The sequence below is a fragment of the Protopterus annectens genome, chromosome 11.part0, assembly GCF_019279795.1.
Source record: "Protopterus annectens isolate FY-2018-M chromosome 11.part0, PAN1.0, whole genome shotgun sequence".
Classification (NCBI taxonomy): Eukaryota; Metazoa; Chordata; order Ceratodontiformes; family Protopteridae; genus Protopterus; species Protopterus annectens.
In genome coordinates, this window is record NC_056745.1 from 987,248,267 (window position 1) to 987,268,984 (window position 20,718).

The 20,718-nt window shown below is 37.1% G+C and overlaps 1 protein-coding gene across 2 annotated transcripts in view; it reads left to right on the plus strand.

Annotated features, from left to right (window-relative positions):
• Positions 1-20,718, plus strand: part of ITIH5 (inter-alpha-trypsin inhibitor heavy chain 5) — a 752,947-nt gene that overhangs the window by 113,257 nt on the left and 618,972 nt on the right. For both annotated transcript variants that reach the window (XM_044088360.1, XM_044088361.1), the window contains exon 4: positions 18,501-18,602. In XM_044088360.1, coding sequence (XP_043944295.1) covers positions 18,501-18,602 — 102 coding nt within the window. The remainder of the gene's footprint in view (positions 1-18,500; positions 18,603-20,718) is intronic.

Genomic DNA, 20,718 nt, shown 5'->3' on the forward strand with positions numbered 1-20,718 from the left:
ATGTTACACATAGGGGACTCCAGTAGAGATGCACTGGTGTGCCCCTGACCTGGCTGGGTATGTGGATGGTCACAGTTACTATTCTGGCAGTTGACAGACTCGGCCATATTTCATATGCACTGCTGTCTCCCACCAACATGTATTGTCATGGGTCTGTCACTGTATATGCTGGTGTGCCTGACCTGACCTGAAATGTATGTCCATGGACTATATGCAGTGAGACATGATTGAGCAAAGTAGTTATGTGTCCCTGGCAGGTATGTCCTTAGGATTATGTAGCATTCTGCTGTCACCCAGATGGATGCTGCAATACAATCATGGAATGATTGCCCTTAACATGTGCACATTTATCCTGTGATATTCCAGGGATTCCAGTACCTGTGAGTCTGGGATGATATGGTACACAGACCATGATGTTCTGTGAGAGAGGCCTCCATCTGTCTTCACTGGTCTTCATGCTTCTGGCAGTGTTTCCCACCAGCCTCATAGTGACTGCATGAGTAACATTGGTGAAGTTATCACTGCCAACATACAGGTGTCAGTACAGTACAGCACACACTGAAGGCCATGCTGCTACATGCCAGAGGTGTACACATGACTTTGTCCTCATTGCAAGCAGTCCTACCCTGGGAGCAGCATACATCTGTGGTGTCACATAGATCATGGTTCAAAGCTGCTGAGAGCACCCCAGCCTCAAATGGTCAACCATCCTATCATACATGCAGAAGGCAAAGTGTAGTTGGTAATGCCATGGGACATGGGGTTTCTGCATACACGAGACACATACACACCTCCATGCTGTACAGACAGTAAGATGCACAGGGGACACTGCAGGGGCAGTCCACCATTGCTAACATGAAACTATCCAAATCCAAGTTAGGTACAAGGCACCACATGTGACCAGGATGCCCATTCTGCCTATATGGACCTCATCAACTGTATTAGGAGTCAGGTCTGTACCCTGGTCCTGAGTCAGTTGAATGCCCTAACATACATCAACAGTGGTGGAAAAACACCTTGCTGTGGCCAGGGGCTACCCCACATCAGGTGAAGGTGTCTTGCAGTTAACATCACACAACATGGGTTACCACTGCAGCATCCCTATGGTGTCATCCTCCATGGCAAAGCAACCATCTTGCAGTCATGTTTGCAGTACCATCTCCCACAAGACCCAACTAGCTAGGCTCAGCCATATGTACACCTCCAATGTGGAATACATCCTCCTGTGGGGGGTTTACACAGCCTCACAGGCCCCAACCCCTCATTCAGGACTGGCAACAATATGCACACATACACACAAGCGCTGTATGTGCATTTGTATACATGCAAGTAGTCAGGTATTCCCAACAGGCCTACATCATCTTCTACTAGGATATGTAGACCTGTCTGGTGGACATGTACAATACATACTGTCCATAAAAGGGATGGCATACTGCTGTCCGATACCAATTATAGGCAGGTGCCCATTCTGGAGCAATATCTCCTTAGCAGGTATATGAGAATGGGATCAGTCCTGCAAACCTGCACAACAAACACAGTGCTTATATTGTCTACATCCACTACAGACAGTCATCTCCCCTACTGCACATATGTCTGAAATAGCACACATAGTGGCTGCTCACTTTTGATGCACAAGGACACCAGCTATACCACTGCTGTTGGTATAGCATATTGGATGCATGACAGAGTTGGTGTAGGCTTCAACCCCTGTGTTACAAATCAGTATATCAGGATATGCACAGTACCTCCCCTGTCTCCTATATTTGGGGAACAGGTCACCACTGCCATGTGATAGTCATGCTATACATCTGGCATGGGAGCCTATCACATCACAGGGTGGAACCATTTTGAAAGGAGGACTGAGTACTGCCTTTGCCCCACCCATTTGATGGACGACCACTGTCACCACTTTACACAAAGCTGGGGCATCCCCCATACATTTGGGGAAATAAGTTGGGTAGGAGAGGTTACTTTTGCAGACAGGCAAGACAGACAAGACAGCAGATGGGGCAGTGTATGACACATGGGTGGGTAAACACCTTGGATGGGGAGAGTGTTTGGGAATCAGAGGACCAAGTGCCCACAGATGGAAACAGTGGGACTGAGGTCCCCACCCATGGGAAGTCACCACTGCCACTTCACGGCCCAGAAGGCAGCTTTGCTGGGGGCTGGGTGCCAGGGCCAGCTTGCCCCTCGAGGTGCACCAGCCTTCCCTTGGTCTGGTGAAGGCAGTCATCCAAATCCCGCTGGATGCCCCTGCGCACCATACCTCAAAACTGTTGTTGGGTGACAGGGTCCTCTCCATGCCCTTGACCAGGGGGGGATGGGCCCTGTTCCCTGAGGCTGTGCAGGACCAATCGAGGAGGCAGCTCCAGGTTGGGTCCCAGAAGTGCTGGGACCTGGTGCCATGGCCAGATGAGATGGGATAGGCAGAACCGCTGGGATCTGCCTACCCAAACGTGCTATGGTGTTCAGGTTTGTCAAAGTGTATTGCTTAGTCACGAACAAAACATTTCAACATTAGTTATACCAGCATGCACGGGTGTTCCAATTAACCCAGAGCAGTAGAATTACATAGTATACAGAACACAGGCATAAATGGGATAACAGTCATTATTGTAACAGCATGCCAGAAACAGTTATGGCAACAGGCCAACAACAGTGTAATTTCAACAAGATATGTTAGTATGCAACCATTGAAATATATGAATCATAATGCAACACAAGGCCCAACATAATTTTTTCAGAACAATATACATGGAAATGAAACCATACCCATAGCATAACAATAATGATCTGTGGTGCAGATAAGGGGTGGAGGGAGAGAAAAACATTCCATTAACAACTGTATATGCTATATTTTTCACAACATTACTGCTCAATACTCTACAGGTCTGCCCTTACTTTACATCTACATGTGCCCTAAAGCTTCTGTAGCACATAGCTAGCTCTCAAGCTGTTGACATAGCATGGTATGGGACCAGCTGTAAAAACTATAGGTACATATCTACAGGGGACTTGTCCATGTCAGGGTAACATATATGAGTAACAAGGTGTACCCTGCACTGATGTTGTGTGTGTGCTACTGGCATACTTCATTTGGAATTATATCTGTGTCCAAGGTTAATGGCAACAGTGGTCAGTACCCGTGACAGCGTGACACGTGAGAGACATGCATTGGGCACAGTGCATGATGTATATACCTAACCTGTGTTAATTTGTAAGCATGGGTTTGGACTATCGGCACACATTCACACACACACCTGGCATACAGCCGTACCAACATTAGAATATTTCAGTGGTCTAATTCAGTTGAAATACTACTCTGCTGCCTGACATTTTATTAAATGGAGTGCTATCAACTTGCTGAGCACTGCTGTTTACACACTAGTACATCTGGCCACTGTTTTAGTATATCCTTCATATGGCTACTACAAACATTTCATTATCTGTAAGCCCTGCGGAGAAAATACCTGTTACAAGTGCATGACAGTTTCTACAAATAAGCAAGGCTACTTGTCTGTAACTATAAATATATGTTAGTTCCAGTCCCTGGATTCAAACCCTGATCTGTGTGTGCAAAAATGAAAAACATATCTATTTTTTATAACATTGAGCTACTGGGCCACTGCTGTGGGCTGCTTGACTGATTTGTACCCAAAACTCTCTTGGTTACAAAGTCTGTCCTGGTAATATCAGAAGAGTGTTACAGAAGACTGCAGTGACAGTTGCACATACATGCATGAGATTCATTCAATGACAGAGATAGTTGGTGAACTTTGTATTAATACTTGGAATGCAGGTATACACATTTAACCCCTAGTGGATGTGAATATGTGTGATCTGTACAGACCATTGCAGGATGCTGGGTTGCATATCCGACCAATATACATTTTCACATCGTATATTTGCAGTCTTCACCTATTACAGTCTCATACTTGCCTGCATCAGCGTACCTACATTCAGGAATATGTAGACCTAAAATGCAAAGGTTAACAGAAGACAATCCTGAAGGGAACACATTATAACACATTACTATTCAAGGTTCAGATCTTAGTGCAGAACATATATCAAATTGCATTGTATCTTGTTTTACAGCTCCACATCTACACTTTAGTATAACACTTCTTTATCAGCAAAACTTCATTCAGTTCATGGTGTCATAGCCATATTTGCTATGGAGCACCTGTACAACTGTATTTCTTTAACAACAGACCAGAATAAACACAACAGTTGATGGGATTGACTTTATTGAGGGTGACATGACACAGTGGTTTATTAAATTCAGAGGTCTGAATGCAGTTGTACTAGATATCCTGTAGATGATGAATGAATGTCAGTTATTACCTTCATGGTTTCAGTCACAAGTGTACTGTTTTACAAGATGCTTAATATTATTACAGTATATACTTATGTCATTCCCACACAGTATTACTACATTATTAGCTTTCTTTCATCAGTAGTAGCTTATTTGATGCCTTCATTTGTATTGCACAGTACCTGCCATTACTCCATAGCACCCATCATGGGCCTCCACATTGTGAGTCCTCTCCTCTGCAGCTGTAGGGGGAAAACACCATTATGCATACTGGTCTATCACATATTCATGCTAGAATTTAGTAAAGTGATGGTTCATATACTTACAAACTACTGGAGCATTCCTGTTCCAAGCATCTTGGATCCATTGGGCCAAAGGCACTCCCTTTCTCTGCTTCAGATCATCATAATGATGATGCACCTGCTCACCAATGTGGGGAATTCCAGTGTCACTGGTAAGTTCAGGTGCCAGATGGTTCCAGGCCTCAGACTTGTACTGAGAGCCCTGGTACTGGCTCTGCAGCAGTCTGTCATCATGATGCTCAACAAGGATCCCAACCATGACCCTGGACTCCAAAATACCCTAGCACTGCACCTGAAAGGGTGCTCCCTCACCAGCTCCTGCCATAGTTCCTGCAAGGGTTAAACTCCCACTGGTTTTGCCTATATTCCTGCCTGTGCAGTTTAAATAAGGCTATTTTCCCACCCTTTGCTGCCATTGGACCATTTTTAAAAATGTTAAGCTCTGTTTAACAGTGTGCACACTTGCCAAGCTTAGTTGAACAGTGCTTAAAGTGGCAAATGCTTAGCAGTGCTTAGCAGTGCACAAATCTGCTTAGCTTAACTGAGGACTGCTTAGAATGAGACTGCTTAGCAATTCTCAAACCTTCTAAACAGAGTTAAGAGTTGCTAAGTATTGCTCAGACTGGTCCTGTTTAAGCATTGCTTAGCTTGGCTCAGCACTGCTTAGCACGGTTTAGCTAAGGGCAAACAAGAGTACATGATAACATAAATATATATTGACATTAATTACTCATTATTTATACTTTATTGTTATCTATTTATATTTCACTTTAACTACTGTAATTTGGTGTGTGACTGAACTATATTGGACACTTGTGTTTAACTGGGGCTTTTCACTTCATATATCCACTGACACTGGGATTCTGGTCCAGCTGCACTTACCTGGTTGACAAATATCAATAACTAGAGCAAAAAGAAATAGACATATAAATAGAAATGCTTTCCAATGTAAAACTTGAATGGCCTGTCTTGGTATTTGAACCGTGCACTTACTGCACACAAAGGCATGCCTCTAACCATTCAGCTAACTGGGCTGTGAAGATTTCAACTATACATTTCTATATAGCTTTTCATTATGTTTAAGCACTGCTGAGCAATGCATCGTGTCACGCAAACAAGTTCAGCTATGCTTAAGCTTGAAAAAAATAAATAAAAAATAAACATAAAAGAGAAAATCATATTGGGACATTATTTCCGTACTCTGACAGTTCAAGGGGTGTAAAACCTGGAAATCACCACAGAAACACTAGAAATCCCAGGATAATTGCAGTCAATCAGTCCTTCACAATAATGTCTTAAAAACACAGGTTTATTGAGATTGAGCGCTTTCATCCACTCAAATGTGGACTTCATCAGAATTTGAATACACTCCATAACTTAATCATAAAATTGCCTATCCCAGCCAATGGGAGAAGATTAATTTATCAATGCCGTCTTAAAGAAGAAGTACTTTAAAACAGACAAATATGTCGTAGCATCTAAAAAGACAGCAAACAGTGCTAGAAAACACTTGCCCAACACCTCTAATAATATGTTAAAACCTAAAATAAGTGCAAAATTATAACAAAATTAAAAATATAATATGTCAATAAAACACCACATTATCTAAGCTGTAATACAGAATTAATAGAAATGCAGTCATTTAATCCAGGAGCATTCATGGCATTTAAAAATAATTGCCATCTTAACTCTGTCTCTTCTAATAATAATTTTAAGCTACCCCAGAGAGGATTTATGGGATGGTTACCAGCTAAATGTCTGTATAAGACATTGTTAGTGTTTTCCTTTTTAATTTGGTTCGTATGTTCGTGTATTCTGTTCCTTAATGCTCTGTCCATTTTACCTACATAAAAACTCGGACAAGAGCAGCACTTTGCTAAGTACACCACATGTTTAGTATTACAATTCCCTTTCATGAAGTACACTTTAGTGTTGTTGAAATTATCAAGTATAACAAATTCATCCTCAAGAATAGCTGTACATTGCTTGCACCTTCCACATTTCCTAGGACATCCTCTTCTCTTTTTATTCTGGTAACCTCCAATATGACTAATCGCCTCAAATTTATACTTTAAATTAGTCCCTGTTTTAAACACAAATTTAGGACAATCACCTAATAACTTTTATATCTCTCTGTCACGTCTAAGAAGGTTCCAGTTTTTACTCACTATATTTTTAACATCTTCTGATGAGGCATTATATTCTAAAACTAAAGCTTTTCCAAATCCATCATCACAATGGTTGCTGTGTAATACTGAAGTCTCTTCACCTAGCTAGAGTTTGTATTTCTTTCCCCATTCAGATTTAACATATTGGGCTATGTCACCAACCAGTCTAGAGGGGTAGCCCCTACTGGTGAGCATATCACCTATAAAATTGATTTCCTTTACTATATCAGCATAATTAGACATCATACTGGCTGCTCTTATACATTGCTCCTTACGTGTGCTTCTTTTCTGGTGATAAGGGTGACAGCTTGAATGTTCCAGATACGAGTTAGTGAAGGTGTTTTACTATAAATCTGAGACTTAAAACCATTATCAGTATGGGAAATAAAAGTATCCAAATATGCTATACTGTCCTTACTACAAATATAGGTGAATTTGAGAAATGTACTAGTATTATTAATGTAATTTACAAATGCCTCAATTTCATCAAGAGAGCCATTCCATAATACAAAATGTCATCCAAAAAACAGATGTAACACTTAATGTTATTCATATATTTACTCATAAATACGTAATGGTTTCCCCAGTCTAATAAAACAAGGTTAGCAAAAATGGGAGCAGAAGAGGCCCCCATGCCTACCCCCTTTATTTGCTTGTAATACTTTCCTTTGAAATAGATAAAATTATTATCTAATACTATAGACATAATTCAATCAAGAGACTGATTTTCTCCCAGTCTAGACCAGAATAAAGTCTCATACTAGAACTAAAACTTTCCAAATCCACTTCTTTAGGCATACAAGAAATAGGTCTATGATGTCTGTAGTTGAAAATATTAGATTATTAACCCAAATATCTCTATTCGCCACCCCAAAAAGTCCCATGAATCCTTCAGAAGGTGTCCAACATTATTGTATACATGTTTTGACCACCTATCTACAACTCCAAATGGAAAGGATTTGGACTTGCTACCTGAAATGATGGGATGAAATGGTGGATGTAAAATGTCTTTGTGTATTTCAGGAATGCCCACGATGGTAGCTAATGTGGGCTCTTCTACTTTTAAAAAATTATATAATTCCTGAGATATTCTGTGATCTAACAAAAACTCTTCAAGGTGTAAGTCAATGCGTCGATGAGCAAAATTTATTTCATTCAAAGACATCATTTCATATGTACCTGTATTGATTAAGATGTCAAATATCTTTGTCGTATATCCCAGGGTGTCATACAGCACTATGCCACCACCTTTGTCAGGTTTCATGGCTCTAATGTGATGGTTGCTACAAACGTCTTTAAGTGCCTGCCATTTGGTAGCACTTAAATTATTCCTGATTCTCTTAGTATTGTACTTCTTTTGCAATTTGTAGAACTCTTCAGTAGTTAACTTATCAAAAATCATAAGGGATGAGTGCAGTGGGGGATGAAAGTTGCTTTTCTTCTTTAATCTCACTGAGTACCCTAAAGAACTGCTCTCTTTAAAATGGGTAGCTAAGTTCAATTTCCTAAGAAATAATTTTAGTTCAATTAATGTGTCCACTAACTTATATTTAGAAGTAGGGACAAACTTCATTCCCTTAGAGAACAGAGAGAACTGTGCTTTTTTCTAATTTAAAGGAGGTGTATCAAAATTAAAATCAGCTTTTAAAAAATTGTCAAAGTCTATCCCTTTAACTTGTACAGTTTCACTGCCACAATGCTTAACAAACAAAGAATGATCGCAGCAGTTAGCACTGCAGACAGGACCTTTAGTATTTGTGTTTCCAACTACAGTATTGTTCTAAATGCAGGCCGTATAGTCTCCTACTGAATATTCTCCCCATTACTTTTCCCTGCTGCTGTATATTTCCTGCAGTCACTGTTGCATAAGTTATTTAAATAGCAAACATCTTTCTTTATTTTGTTCTTCAACATGCTCTCTTTCAGAACTGCTTGCAGAAGTTCGACAAAGAACATTCTTAAAGCATGGTACTACACTAGTTGGATATGCACCCTTTTCATCACTCCCATTCCTCGTCTCTACTTCTTAACTTAGTTCTTCTGCTGTTTCATCTCCATTACTATTTTCATCCTCTCCAAACAGTAGCATGTTCCCTTCTCCTGGTTCATTTTCTTCCATCATCAACATTAAGATTGGTATTGCCAAACCTCTTGAAGTCACAGCCATGTCACCTGAGTCACATTTTTTAACTCTAAGTCCCTATGCTCACTACAACAGCATTGTTGCCTTATATCATCAAAGTGAACTCAAGCTTCAGCAACATCGCTGCCTTATAGCTTGGAAGAGTAAGGGTACTTTATTAAAACTAATAAAATAATACATTATTTTATTTTCATACTAACATATAATCTTAATATCAACAGAAATTTATCCTACATCATTATCTTACTTGATTCATCGTTCACAGAATCATTATTTTGTACCCCCACTCTTCACAACCACATTCTAATGTTTCCATAATTTCTTTCATATCCCATTTTTTATTAAATTATGCTTCTTTTGTTCTTACTTACCATATTTGGTAAATTATTGCCATATACATTTTATCTTTCCTATATACCACTTTCCTACTGTAAGCTCCAAAATAACCATAAAGTACATTTTTGATATTTTTCCTAACCTCAAAATATTTCTGTTTTCTTATCACTCTCCAAACCTTTCTAACTCTTTCACACTCAACAAATATGTTCTGTATTTTCCATTGTATCATGCATCACACACTTTCATTGCCCTACAGTCTTATACTTAATTTCCCCTTTCACAAGTAGGTTTTTACCATCAGTCTCTACATGAAATATTTTCCTTTATTCTATTTTTAAAATGTTCCTTTCTTTCTTTTTTTATATAATGTTTTCCCTCAAACCATCCCATAGATCTACATAAAAAATTCCAACATAACTTTCTCATATCATATGTTCCTATTCTGTTCAATATAATTTATATTAATTTCCATTCCCTAATTCTTCCCCCCATTTCCATAACCATTATTATTTTACTCTGATTTATTCTTTCTAAAAATCTTTCTATTTTGTATTTATAAATTCCATAACTGTTCTCTTTTTCAAATCCATTGTAAGTATAATGATGAAAAATATAAGATTGGATTTTTCAAATTAAGTCCAATTTCTCCTCTTTTTATCAGATTCAACCTTGATCTCCATAATATATAAATTACCATTTGAATTATTTGTTCAGTTCTATTAGAAATACAGCTACAGAACTTAAATAAATCATTTTCCTAGTACTACTGAACTAATGAAATATATTTTTCTTTTTAAAACTTAATGCAAAAATGTTCCAAAATTTACTCAAATTCTTTATCTCTTCTAATATCCTTCTCCATTGTTTTTCTATCTTTTCATAACTTCCAGATCTTATTCTTAACATCTCTATTTCTTTTTCATTAAATTTAATTCACACTTTTTAACTCTTTTCTCTTAACTTTTTACTCTAGATTATTGATCTTTAAACTTACATAATCTAACAATTTTCTACTGTTTTGTTACTTCTGCTACCCAAAAAAAAATCTTTTTAGCAATAATTACTACACCATCTGCATATTTCACAGCTAAAAGTATGCCTATTACATCAGTAAATCTGTATATAGCCCTATCCATTCCAGCTCTTACATCTCCTATAACAGCATTCATAACTATAACAAATAATACACTACTTACTGGACATCCCTGTCTAATACCATTTTGTATATAAATCTTTTCATTAGTCCTGTGTAATTATTTTGATATCCAGTTCTAAATAATCTAATACTTTGTCTGTTTTATATTCTTCCATAATATCCCATAACTGTTTCCTTTCTTCATTATCATATGCCTTCCCCGCATCACATTCTGTAATTCTTAATTAATCTTTTTTCTCTGCAATATTAAAAACTACCTCTTTAATAATGTTTAACATTTTCTTGATTGGTCTTTTTTAATACCACACACTCACTCTTTCTATACTCTTGTGCATAGTTTTTCCAATAATATTTGCATTAGTCTCATAAATATTTTATAATCATGTTCATTAAAGTTATAGTTCTCCAATTATCTAATGAATCTTTATTCCACTTTTTCCATGCCAGCTTAATAACTCCATCACAAATTTCCTCCTTGACTAACTTTTCTTCCTTCCAGTTATTAAGCAACTTGGTTAACACCTTATTTTATTCTTCTGTCATATTTTTATACAAATTGTAATCTAAACCATCTGGTCCTGGAACAGAATTTTCATTTTTTTACAATTCTGTTATGTCCTCCACAGTATTTCCATTGTTAATAATTCATTTTCTTTCTCACTCAAACTGTCTACTTTCCATTGTTTTCTTATAAATTCTATTCTCTTTAAACTTCTCACTTAAAAATGTAATCACTTCTTTTTCTATCTCCCCTTGATTGATTAGTGACTGCCTATTATCCAGTTTAATATTCTGTTTTAACTTTTTACTTAAAATGACATTGTCTCTTCTTTCTTACCTTTTGCTAGCAGTTCTTGCCTTCTCAAGATTTTCAGTATCCTTCTTTATTCTTATTATGTAATTTCCTTTCCATCTCCACATATAGTCTGTTATTTATACCTACATTTTAAAGCATTTCTTTCATAATCGTTCTATATCTTTTCTTTTATTCTTCTAAGTTTTTTTTTCTATTTCTATATGAGCATCTTTGGTCTTTCCTTTGTATTCAAACTGCCAGTTAGTCCAGTTATCATACATAAACTTTATTGTCTTATGTCCTACCCATATTATTTTTGCTTTGTCTTTAAATACCTTTTTAATATGTACTCTATTCAGCTTTTCTTAGTCTTTTTTCTAGTTATTCTTTTGTTCCTCCCCAACACTGACTGTATACCCTCATGATCTGAAAATTCTGATTTTATATTTTCTCCATTCCTTCCATTGTATTTGAATACAGAACAAAATCTATCTCTGTCTTTGCATTTTTCTTATATACATAAAACCATCTTTGTTTTCCTATGATCATTTGCCCTACAATTATCACTTCTTTCAACTTTATAGCATCTCTTATTTTTCCTTTTTGTTCTGTTACATTACAGTTAAAATCTCTTAACATTCCAATGGCCATATTAACAATACTAACATACATTTTTGAAATGCCAAATAACTCTACAATTTATTTTCTAATCTTATAAGCATATGGCATTATAATTATTATGATTTTCATTTTAGTATTATGTCCACTATAGGCACTCTCCCTGCTTTTACAATAATATGATCTAATATTAAGATCAATATTCCACAAAATCCTTCTCCCCATAAATACTATAATTTTTCCCTTTTTCTTTTTTATCATTCCTCATACCATTTAAGCATATAATGTCTGCTTTCTTTCCTCACACCATTTATATAGAATCAATCTCTTTACATCATTAACTATATTACTTGCATTCATTAATATTGTACTCATATAATCATTTTTTTATTTCCATTAACATTTTATTATATATTTCTTTTCCTATTTGTTTTATCTCCTGTAGAAGTTCTTCCTTTAACGTTGTTGCATTGTTCTTCATTATTTTCACTGCTTTCATCATCCTGTCTGTTTTCTGTTATCCTTCTTATGAACAAACATTTTTTTGTTGATTTTCCATTTCTTCCGCATTTTGTTCCCCCTCCCTCCTCCTCAACTTCTGTCGCTTTGTTTTATATTTATGTCACTTATTCAGTAATACTTTCAACTATCATAACATTTTTTGTGTTTTTATTTCTATTTTCTTCATTTATATCTTCTCTGCAATCCTTCCAAACATGATCTCGTTTCTGACATTTATAACAAACTGCAACACAATTCCTTGCATTATGACTCCTTTCCCCACATTACATGCATCTTTTTTCACACTGTCTGATTAAATGTCCTTCAGACCCACAAAAAAGTCCTGTTTTTGATTGCCTCCAGTATATCAAAATACCTCATTTTCCTTCAACATTTATCACACTGGTATATGCTTGAATTTGTAGTATACAATGTTTAGACTAACCACACAGTCCCACCCTCCATTCCACAGACCCCTTTCATCTTTTATTTTTTTAGTCATTAAAAGTCTTGCATTTTGTCTCCAAATCTTCTTTTGCTATATTAGTTTGAAATCGTATCATTACTTTTCTTTTTGAGGTCTCAGTCTGTGATGTTACCTCATAAATGTTCCACAGGAAAACATTTTTATTTACTTTATAATGTTCTAAAAACTTTGCCATCCCTGTCTCCAGTCTATTTTCCCAAAGCAATCAATTATTTTATTATTTGTGACTTTTATGCCCAATGATTTAATTAAATTGTCCCGTAGATCATATATGTTTAACACTTTATCAATTTTTGCTTGTATTTTTACTGTATACTTTCTCTTTTTTTTACTCTTTTCTTACTTTCTTGGTGCCACAATAATTACAATTTCAGCCTTAAAACTGTAAGTTCTCCAGTTTTGCTCTTGATTGGAGTGGTTTATGTGTGGAACTTGGGCATCCTCACCGTGTTTGTGTGGGTTCCTGTGGGGTGCTTTGGATTTCACCCATAGTCCCAAAAATGTGCTGTAGATGACTTGGTGGTCTTCCAAACTGATTGTAGCTGTGTGTATTGTTTGTAGTGAGTGAGTGAGTGAGTGTGGTATGTGTGTTTGTGTGTGTGTGTGTGCGTGTGTGTGTGTATGTGTGTGTGTGTGTGTGTGTGTGTGTGTGTGTGTGTGTGTGTGTGTATGTGTGTGCGTATGTGTACCATTTGAGGGGGTGGCCGTTAAATGCTTGAATTAAGTTCATCTCCCCTGGGATGCTGAGTAGAATTGAATGAATGAATGTGTCTAGTGATATAAAGACTCAAAAATGTCTGCTAAGTTCAAGAAAAAGGTCTATTGTGTAGTTCACAGTGAGTGGCTGTGAAGAAACAACTAATTTTTTTTTAAAGTTTTCAGCTACATTTCCTAGTTGTGCCTCAGTTCATTTCTGAGTGTTAGCAGCAGTGCTGTTTGGTTCCAGTGGTATCAGTGGTTTCTACCATCCTCTTGGCGTTTTTGTTTTTTTATTTGATTCCAGTTTGTGTTTTCATAAAACAGATGCCTACCTGGAATAAAATGTGAATTAAAATGTATTTTCATTATATTTGACAATCATTATTATTATTACTGCTTACATATTTGTTATCTTTTCTTCTTAAAATTTACTGTAAAACATTGTGCTTGTATTGTATAAGCTTTAACTCTGAAGATGGTAATATTGAGAATGATATATTGCTACTCCCCTTGATATAATCTATGCAAACTACCAATTTAATGGTCTGTACGTGTATCTTGCATTGATTCTTTGGGCCTCTGGCCAGGGTCATGACTGGAAAGAGTCCATGTCCCACCCTACTTTCCTTCTTAACAAGCAAATAAATAAATAACATTTGATGATATACATAATCACACTTCTTTCTTTTGTCCTGGAATGTATACATGCTTTACCAGATATATTTGTAGACTGCTGAGAAAAGGAATGCAAATAATGGTTACAGACAGCAATAATATCAAGAGACTAAAGGGTATTACATGCTTATAAAATAGTTAACATTTTACCCTAATGTTCAGATTCACTCAACAAATGTACTGAGGAAAACATTCTAGTATGAACATCATGGGAATTTTAATCATGATAGAAGCAAGCATGGGATAAGAATTAATGGATTACTGCATACTTTTTTTGAACTCACATCTAAAGCTCAATCATGCCCCGTTTGAGACAGATTATAGGAGGTTGTCTAACATTATAAAAGTTCACTAAAACAATTTTTGTTACCAAGTCAATAAACTAAGAAAAAGAAGAAAATGACTGAAATGTTACCAGTTCTTCTTGGCATTTGTATGATTAATGTTTTTGAAGTCTTCACAGAATATGACAACTCACATAGCTGTAATATCAGAAAATGAAAGGCTAGCAGAAATTTTTCAATAGCAGGTGAGGGTTAAAATTTAATATTTGGCCAGCAATGGTGTTGCTTTCATGCATGCAACCATATTTGAAGATGGATGTGCCATATTTAATAAGAAGTTCTAACTGATGAAGATGCCATGTGAGTATGAGTACAACATCACTGTGTTGCAGCCTCTAGAAGAGCATATTATTCTTGCTAGCTATAACCCTTTGAAAGACTAATACAAATTAAATGGTAGCCTGATAGGAATGTTTGATGATCTCTGTGCTTAACATGTAATTCTACATGTAAAAAGTTTATTTTATTACATTGCATACTATTATTAGACAATGCATAGGTAGCAGACAGCCAACAAAATGTTGAAACAGATTGAAGCTAATACTTAAATTAGGTCTTCAGGGGCTTACATTGTGCAAACAGCAGAAACAATACACGGGTACCAGCACAATTTTGGAAGAAGTACATAAAATGACAAAGTTATAATAGTGACAATAGTGTACCTAGGGCAGGGTGAGAGGGGCAACAGCCCCAGGTGCAAAGTGTTGGGGGGGGGGTGCAATCAGCCAATCCCAATTGCTCTTTAATGTAATACTGGCTTTTAGAAGCTGGTACTGCATTTGTTGTCAAACCCGAGTGCTGTATTACTACATGTGTGGTCTAAACTGTAGCAACTGCTTGCTACATTGCAACAAACAGTTTGCTACAGTTTAACTAAAACCTGAGCACTGTATCACTCTGTGCAAGCTGGGTATAAACTGTAGCACCTTTCTGCTACATTTGTAGCAAGCAGTCTGCTTCAATTTAAAAATTAACGTTGAGACCAAGAACACTGCATCAGTGGGCCCACACAATATCCCAGGATGCCTTCTAAATAGCATGAAACATGACCTATCAGGGCCACTGGAATTACTACATAACTGTAGCCTCCAAACAGGCTTCATGCCTCATGAATGGAGAAAGGCAACAGTCATCCCTCAACACAAAGGAGGGCCATCTATAGACCCTGGAAACTACAGACCCATAAGTCTCACTAGTCTTGTATGTAAAGCCATGAAAGGAGTAATCATGGAGATGATCAATAGAGATATAGTAAACCTCCAGACACTGGATCCATCAATGCCAGATCATGCCTACTCAACCTGGTGGACTTCTTTGAGAAGGCCATCAAAGCAATAGATGAGGGCAAAATCATTCACACTGCCTACCTTGACCTGGCCAAGGCATTTGACACAATACCCCACTCGGGCATTGTTGACAAACTCAAGAGGTTAGGTACAAACCCATATGTCACCTGGTGGATAGCCAACTGGGTCACAGACAAGACCCAGGAGGGTAGAACTGGGGAATCCACCTCTACAAAGAGGCCAGTCACAAGTGGATTCCCTCAGGGATAAGTCCTTGGACCACTCCTTTTTGGCATTTACGTCTCAGAAGTCAAGGCCAACATTAGTGGTGTCTGACTGCCTAAATTTGCAAATGATTGCAAATTAGGAGCTTTCATTGAATCTCACACTGACACAAATGTTCTCCAGGAGGGGCTGACACAGACAAACAACTGGTGTCAGAGTCATGGACTAAAACAAAATGCCAAGAAATGCATAATAGTATCCTTTGGAAAGTCATCCATCCCTGGCAACTATCACATTGATAACACACCCCTTAGAGCTGACCCAGTAGTCAGGGACTTAGGGACACACATAGATAGTAATCTAGCCTTTGATCATCATGTGTCTACAGTGGGAAAAACACAAAGTCCAAACCACAAATATCTGCCAAAAGAAAAAAGTAGCAGCCAGGAAAGTCCACCACAAAGTTTTATTCAGGTTCCAAGTATAAAATTAAGTGCTTTAGTTTCCCAATCGAAACTTCATCAGAATAAAGTGCAAATGCAACCCCACCTGTATTTATACCCACCCAAAATCAATGACATAATTTCCTAAACTAATTAAATCACTTATGATGTCATTACATTCAAATAACATTGCAACCCATTAGGTTGGGCGGGTATTAATACAGGTGGGGTTGCATTTGCACTTTATTCTGATGAAGTTTCGATTGAGAAACGAAAGCGCTTAATTTTATATTTGGAACCTGAATAAAACTTTATCTGTCTACAGTGGCGAGCAAATCATTCTATGTTGCGTAACTTATAAACAAAGGTATGGCATCTAAGTCCAAGAAAGTCATTGTTCCACTGTATTCAGCATTCATCAGACCTATCATTGAGTACAGTGCTCCCTTTCGTATGTACCTAACCAGGCATATCCAACAACTGGAATGTCCATAGAGGTTCCTCACTAAAAGAATGCAGGCCATAAGTAAAATGTCCTATGCATACCACCTCAAGGCCCTATCCCTGTATTCTGTCTCCTACAAGCTTCTGAGGGAAGATCTATGCCTGGCATACAGGGCATTGTCAGACCCCCTCTGATGGACCTCCTGCCTATCCACGAAACAAACAGTACCAGAATTACCCATTCTAAAGACTTAAACCTTGCCTGTGATATAAATAGGACCTGCTGGAGAGATAGGTATGTATCTGTATCCCAGAGACTACCTTGTCTATGGAACAGGCTCCCCATCCAAGTGAAGCAGAGTTCCTCCCTAATCCAATTCAAGTGCAACGTGGAAAATTGGATGGGAAACTGGAAATTCATTCCTGATCTGGCACCTATGTCTCTGTTACAAACAGGTAACCTGTAAATGGTTCATCTCCCAGGCCCATGCTTACACTTATCAAGGGTATCAGAACTTGTCAGACATTTGAGATGTATGGCTAGGCTTAAAAAGGCCCCTGTGGTCATTAGCCTAGTAAACACCTATGAACCTATGAACTAAAATATGAGTGCTGAAGCTTTCAGTGTAGGCAGGCATAAACTTTAGCAACTGTTTGCTACATTTGTAGCAAACAGCTTGCTTTAGTTTAAAAGAAGAAATTAGTTTTTTAACTAACATATGTTAAAGGAGGGTTCGGGCAGGCATGGATGGAGTGAGGGCCTGTCATGTATCTGGCTACCTTGTTCGTGTGCCAGTAGAAGGATTGTCCGGTTTTTTTTTTGTTTGTTTGTTTTTTTTCTTTTTCATTTTCTTTTTTTGCTGGGGGTTACATAAATCTAACTTTAAAATGCCAAACAATTCTATTTTATTACAGTGAAGTTTTTTTTTTCAATTGAAGAGCTTAGGGGTGGGGTACTGGTTCATAGCACCAACCCAGTGTGTTAAATGAACCAGCTATGCTTCTGATAATGAATCAACATTAACCACTGCTTGTCCCCTCTTTCACTGAAAATGTTGATTTGCACAAAGTTATGTAGTAAAAAACCTGCATTGCCTACAAATAAAATTGGTCTGGAAGTAGAACAGGGAAAGATATTTGGCAATTCTCATAAGCAGTGACTGGGAATATTCTTTGCTATTATTTTATTCACTTAAAACTGTTCTCAGTGGATGTTTGTCTCATTGTTAAGTTGGATGTTAGATGGTTTTATGCAGAATTGTAAGAGAATGACATCTGCAATGGCTCATCCTACATTTTCACTGCCCAGAATTTAAGGTATTCACATGAAGGGAAGCACAACATTATGGTTTGTGGCTATAATATTTAGTATATAACTGCAGGGACATTCATGAATTTGCCCAGCATGGCTCTAACTAGTTGCACTAGAGAATACAAATTATTTTGATTTGATTAACAACTATTTGGCAGTAGTATGTGGGTCCATTAGGTGTGTTTCTTGTTACATGACTGAAGTGCTCAAACAAACCTAATAGCTTTTTTTATTAATTTTTCAGAATTGTAGGTGAACAAGTTTATCCTAGTCGAATGATTGCAAAGGAGAAGCGTCATGGTGGAAACAAAAAGAAAAATCAGAAAACAGAAACTGCAGAAAATGCGTATGTATATTTTTCTTTGTCTTATTCTGTGTTCTAAGTCAATGACAGCTTTTAAGTTTCATAGATTCTTACTCATCCTAAACTCTGAACCACTTACATATGAAAAAGATGAGTAGACACATGAAAGGGCTATAGAATCAGAAATTATTCATGATGCCTATGCCAGGAAAATGCCATGGGCAATCCGTTATTTCTTCATAGCCATACAGTGTACGTAGAATATTTATTAGAGAACAATATTCTTTCATAACACCTAAATAAATATAATCCAATGTTATATATTGTTTCAGATGGTAAATGGCACATCATTTTTAATATTTTTATGACCAGTCTTTCCTTTTCATGTATTTAAACTAGTCCATCTATTAATCATATGCACAAGTAGTTGCACTACTATCATACTATCGCTCTGAGTAATAATGCTTAAACCTGTAATGGAAAAAGCATCTATTTTCTAAAGACAGAGGAAGAATAGAAACTTAAATACACAAATGTAATTTAACTGAATTGCAAATGCTCTCAGCAGAACTTCTTTATTTCTTTCGGCTTTTCCTGGTTAGGGGTTGCCACAGCGGAACTCCGACCCGCTAATGATTGGCAGTTAATTTTTACGGTGTCGAGTTGCCAGCTTGGTGCCCAACCTTCAAAGAAGGCACACCCACACACGCTCGCACCTACCTGCATGTCTTTAAATTCACTCGACAGCAGGGAAGACATGCAGACCCAGCACTGTTTACAATAAATATTTTCATTCACAAACATGAAGTCTCCAAACGAGAAAAGAACAGGGAGAAGTTGAATTTCTATTTATTATATTTTAAGGATACACATGGCCATTTAAAGCAGACAGATAGTGCAATATGTTAGTGAGGTTGTCTGTTTGTTAAAGAATATGGGGGCAAAATACATAATATGGTAGGTAAAGGAGACTCTCAGAGATTTGTTTTAACAGGGAAAAGATAGCAAATGAACTCAGATTCTGCCAGTACTCAAAAATGTATTAATGTTTGCCAGGCACAAAGACTGGTGATTGGTCTCCCCAGAAATGCATACAAATGTTTAGAACGTTGAATTTGTTTTTACTGCTAAACATGTTAAGAATTATACTGAAGAAATGGCAATGCTCCAGAAAAGCTTTCAAAGTGCCTTTGTTTGCTGAAAGTAAAACAAAAGTAAAGTGATCAATGGCTCAGCCCCCTACCTGGTAATTACATTTTGCCACATATTCATACTTATTCAGGCAGTGTATTACAGAACTGTCCAGAACAAGAGATGTCTTTGATAGCACAGTCTTTAACAGTACAGAATTTGTTCAAAGTGAACAACAGACTAAAGCACAATTCCACTTTGGTATCAATAAATTAATCATGGAATCAAAAACATATTCATGTGCCTGTGATTTGAACCACTATAAAGCTAAAGACACCTAAAACAATTAATGATACAATAACAGATAACACACTGATAAAGACAAATAGATGTGCCATGATGGATCAGTTTAAGAAGAGGAATGTATTTATATTACATGGAATACAAGGCAACCACATATCAGTATGGAAAGCATTACATGTAAAACCGGACTAGCTATTCAAACATGCTGGGAAAATGTAGGCCAGCCAAGGCAGGCTAGTGTCTAAAGAAAAAAATCACTAGAAATGTGTTTAATGGCTAAAGGAGTAGTCACCCATTTATTCACTACTAACATGGATGCAGGTAAGAAACACAAACAGCTGGTAAGAGCTCTTTTACTGATGGGTACAACATGAGTGGGGTGATTACAGTAAAGGTCAACACAGGGGGAACAAACTGTTCATTCTTCATTTATTTCACTTCACTTCACCTAAACGTGGATCAACGTCAACTCGTTTCTGATCAACTGGAATTATGTAGAAGGAAAACTGTCTGTTTTTGTAAATATTTTCTAGCAAAATTCATTAGTAGTGCGATATATGCAAGTTAATCTGATTTCCAGAAAAGGCACATACCATACCTTTCAGGCATATTTGAGAAGACAAATGCTAATAGTACCATTCCAATGATTTTTTTCTGATATTCTGAGTATGGGTTTAATTCTAAAGGAAGCATAGGGTGAGATAGTTATTTAAGGCCATTGCCT